Source organism: Hypanus sabinus, chromosome 11 (genome assembly GCF_030144855.1).
Source record: "Hypanus sabinus isolate sHypSab1 chromosome 11, sHypSab1.hap1, whole genome shotgun sequence".
NCBI lineage: Eukaryota > Metazoa > Chordata > Chondrichthyes > Myliobatiformes > Dasyatidae > Hypanus > Hypanus sabinus.
The window spans coordinates 68,406,562-68,410,307 of NC_082716.1; the positions used below are offsets into that span (position 1 = coordinate 68,406,562).

Consider the following 3,746-nt stretch of genomic DNA (forward strand, 5'->3'; position numbering starts at 1 on the left):
TAAGCCCCGTTGAGCCAAAGCCTTCCTACTCTGTCTCCCTCTACCCCGTCGCCCGCTCCTCCGATGCCCACTCTATAAAGCTGTCTTTAAACTCTTTGCTGTTCAGTGGCTGACCTCTACGCGCTTGTGGAGTCGCGCCCCGATCAAACCGGTGAAGAAATAATTGTCACCTTTTAAACTCTTCTCGCTGTTAAACATCACCGCAGATGTTAAATACAACATCTGCAGTGAAGTGTTTAAAACAACAGTATCCTGCCAAGTGAAGTTTGACGGCGTGGTAAAAGAAAACCAAAGGGACACTAATCGAAGAGACAGAATTAGATGTTTGAGAACACGCAGCGCTATGTGAAAGGGGATGTGAAAGAGGGGATTGGTTGAGAAGTCTCATGGCATTGGGGGGGGGGGGGGTGCGGGACTGTTCCCCGGTCTAGTCATCCAGGCCTTCAAACTTCTGAATCTTCTCCCAGAAGATGGAAGGGAGAAAAAGGGGATGACCAGGGTAACAGGTACCTTGATGATACTGTCGGCCTTCCTGATACAACACACTGTGGTGATGGGAGGAAGTGACAGTGCTTGTCACTCTATCTAAGTAATCAGATACATCTTGGGGGTCAAGCACTAGAGAGTGAATGTCAGAACAACGCGCCATCCTTTGAATGGTTTGCTGAGCGAGCGGCGGCCCGGGCTGTTGGAAGGAAGTACTGTAATTCACGGCTTTCAGACTGCCCCGATCAATTCCTATGAGGCGTGAATACAAATGCTCCTCCCGGCTATCCCAGGAACGTGCGCGAAGGTCGATCACACACGAGTGCCCAGGTTGGGGCTGTGAGGAACTGCCCATCCCTGCTTATAAATATGCATTGCGACAGGAACCAACACCGGCTCAGTTAGCGGACTGCCCGGTGGTGTCTCCTTATCACTGCGGCGCTGCAATGGAAAGCCGCGGCTTCCGCGAGCCTGAACGACCGAAATGTATCAGGTTCCAGGGGTTCCGACTTCCAAAAGCCCGGAGCGCCCAGATTTCCAAAAGATGGGGTTCAGCTCTTCCGGCGAGCGAGATCGAACGGCAGCAAACAAGACTCCCGAGCAAAAGGGAGAAGGACCGTCAGCGCTCGAAGCCCGGCAACAGCAGTACCAGGCTGGACAGTCCCACAGAGAACATCTACGTGCCCCGGCCGGCCAAAACCTTCTCAGCGGAAGAAGCAAGAGCCGCCATTCGCTCGGTGCTGGAGAGCAGACTGAACGGTGCCAAGTACGAGCCCAGGGGCTCGGCGCTGGCAGCCGTGGAACTGGCCGAGTGTGTGAAGAAGGCGGTGAAAGCCTTGGGTTACGAGAGGTACAAGATCGTCTGCTACCTGGTGCTTGGGGCGACACGAACTTCCGGCCTATCCTGCTCCAGCAGGGCCGTCTGGAGTCCAGCCGTGGACACATACGCAGAATTCTGCTTCCAGAACGATTCGCTCTTCGCACTCTGTCTGGTGTTTGCTTTGTACCACGAATAATATTCCACCAACTCCTGGCTCCATTGAAATGGTAGGGAAGAAAATCATACACCCGAATCCTGAAAAAAGGAACTTTTATGGACTTATTCATTCCACTTTCCCATGGTCGCTGACAAGCTTGTAAAATTTAACAGCGAGAGACGCGTGTTTGAATAGACACAAAGGGACTGTCATAGAAGCTAAAGACTGAATAGAAGGAGTGAAGCCCCCAGCAACCCGGGGCGTTATCAAAGTCAACTCGAGTTTATTGTCATAGGGACAAGAACAGGTATGCACAAGTGTAAAGAAAAGTTTACTTGCAACACCATCAGGCACATAGCTTCAGATAAGCAGAAGTCACAAGAAAGCCGTAGATTATACACTACTTTTGCCGGGGGGGGGGGGAACACGAAAGAAACTTCCAGTTAAGTGCAAAATGATCAGGGTGGTGTTAGTGTTATTAAACTAGCGGTGGTTAGTGTTTTCCTGGTTGTTTCAAGAACCGAATGGTTGAGGCGATGTTGTCATTCTTGAGGCTGCTGGGCTTCAGGTTTCCGCGCCCCCAGACCGACGGTAAAAGGTATCGAGACCCATTGGGAGGGGTCTTTAACGATAAATGTTGCTGCTTAAGGCATCGCCTACTTGTTGATGCACCGGGGTGGGGTGGGGGAGTGGTGTGCCCATGAAGCCGCTGCTCTCTGTATCTTCTTGACATTAACACGCATTCAAATGACCGTGATGCAACCTGTCAGGATAGGTTAAATAGTGCATCTGCAGAAGTTTATCTGGGGCTCAGAAATAAATCATAGTCACATGTTGCATTTATTATTTGCATAATTTAAGCGCTTTTTTTACATTGAAGAGCTAAATTCATCCCAATATCTCACTTCCTTTCAAGATTTACTTACAAACAAAACAATTTCAAAAGCCCTCAGTAGCACTTGCCAGCCTTGGTTTATATATAGTTTTGGTAGGTTGTATTGTATTCCATTAGTTTCCTGTAAATGTCTCCACGAAATTGAATCTCAATATTGTAAATGGTGACATGTACTTTGTTAATAAATTTACTTTGACTGAACAAGTCTGCTTTTGATTGCCAACACTGTGTTCAGCGTCCATGTGAATCGCGTGAGCGGTCGTTGCTGTTTGGTTTGCAATCCACACGATTTCTTCAGATTTGCCCAACTCCACAGTCCCCCATCTCCGAACGGGTTTTTGCCCAGAGGAATGTTGTTGCTTAGAAAGTAGCTACTGCCCCAAACCTCTTGCCGTCAACTGGTGAGGAAAAGCAGACACCACTCGCAGTTTCATTGTCAAAAACGTCTGACATCTCCCCATGATTAAATCGGGAATTGCTGGGCGGCGTGACTCAAGATACAGCGCTGTATCTCAATAATTAAAACAAAACTCCTGAACTTTTAAACAGGATAATTAATTAACGTTGCTTTGTCTCGAACCTGCTTCGTCATATGTTACGGTGAGAATTCTCACATTAACAGCCAATTAAGCGATTATTTTGTTTTTTTGTTCACTGATTATGGTGTATTTTATCTTTGTCGTGTGTTCCTGTTTCGTCCTTCCACCAGGCATGTTGAAAGAAAGGACATAATAGTTAATTTGGGTCTTCCTAACCCAACCTCTTATATATCTTATTTCTTTAAAAAATTCATATGCTGCGCGTTGACAGGTGAATGGACAAAAAATGTTTACAGACATGGGCCGAATGAAGGCAAATTGGATAAACATCTTGCTTTGCATGGACGGGTTGAGCTGAAAGCCCTGGTTCCGCGCTATGTGATTCTATGACACTATGACTGATGTTGTTAGTTTTAATGAATAGTTTTTATTTAAAGAAGCTCTCATTATCAGGTTAATTACTGTAATACTGGCGTTTGTTAACTACAGAATTGACTTACATAGTACATAGAAACTTACATCACATTACAGGTCGTTCGGCCCACGATGTTGTGCCGACCATGTAATCTACTCGAGAGACTGCCAATAATTTCCCTAGTGCAAACCCCTCTATTTTTCTAAGCTTCATGTACCTATCTAAGAGGTTCTTAAAAGACCCTATTGTATCCACTTCCACCACAGCCACCTGCAGTGCATTCCACGCACCCATCACTCTCTGTGTGGAAAAACCCACCCTGACATCCCTTCATACCTATTTCCAAGTACCTTAAAACTATGCTCCTTGGGTTAGCCATTTCAGCCCTGGGAAAAAGCCTCTGCCTATCCACATGATCAAGGTCCCTCATCGTC

At 46.9% G+C, this 3,746-nt stretch overlaps 1 protein-coding gene across 1 annotated transcript; it reads left to right on the plus strand.

The window, feature by feature from the left end:
- Window positions 1–645: 645 nt before the first annotated feature.
- Window positions 646–2,581, plus strand: LOC132401603 (dynein light chain Tctex-type 5-A). Its single transcript, XM_059983626.1, has one exon. It carries the CDS (start codon window positions 741–743, stop codon window positions 1,500–1,502), a length of 762 nt encoding a protein of 253 aa, XP_059839609.1. The 5' UTR covers window positions 646–740; the 3' UTR covers window positions 1,503–2,581.
- Window positions 2,582–3,746: the final 1,165 nt, after the last annotated feature.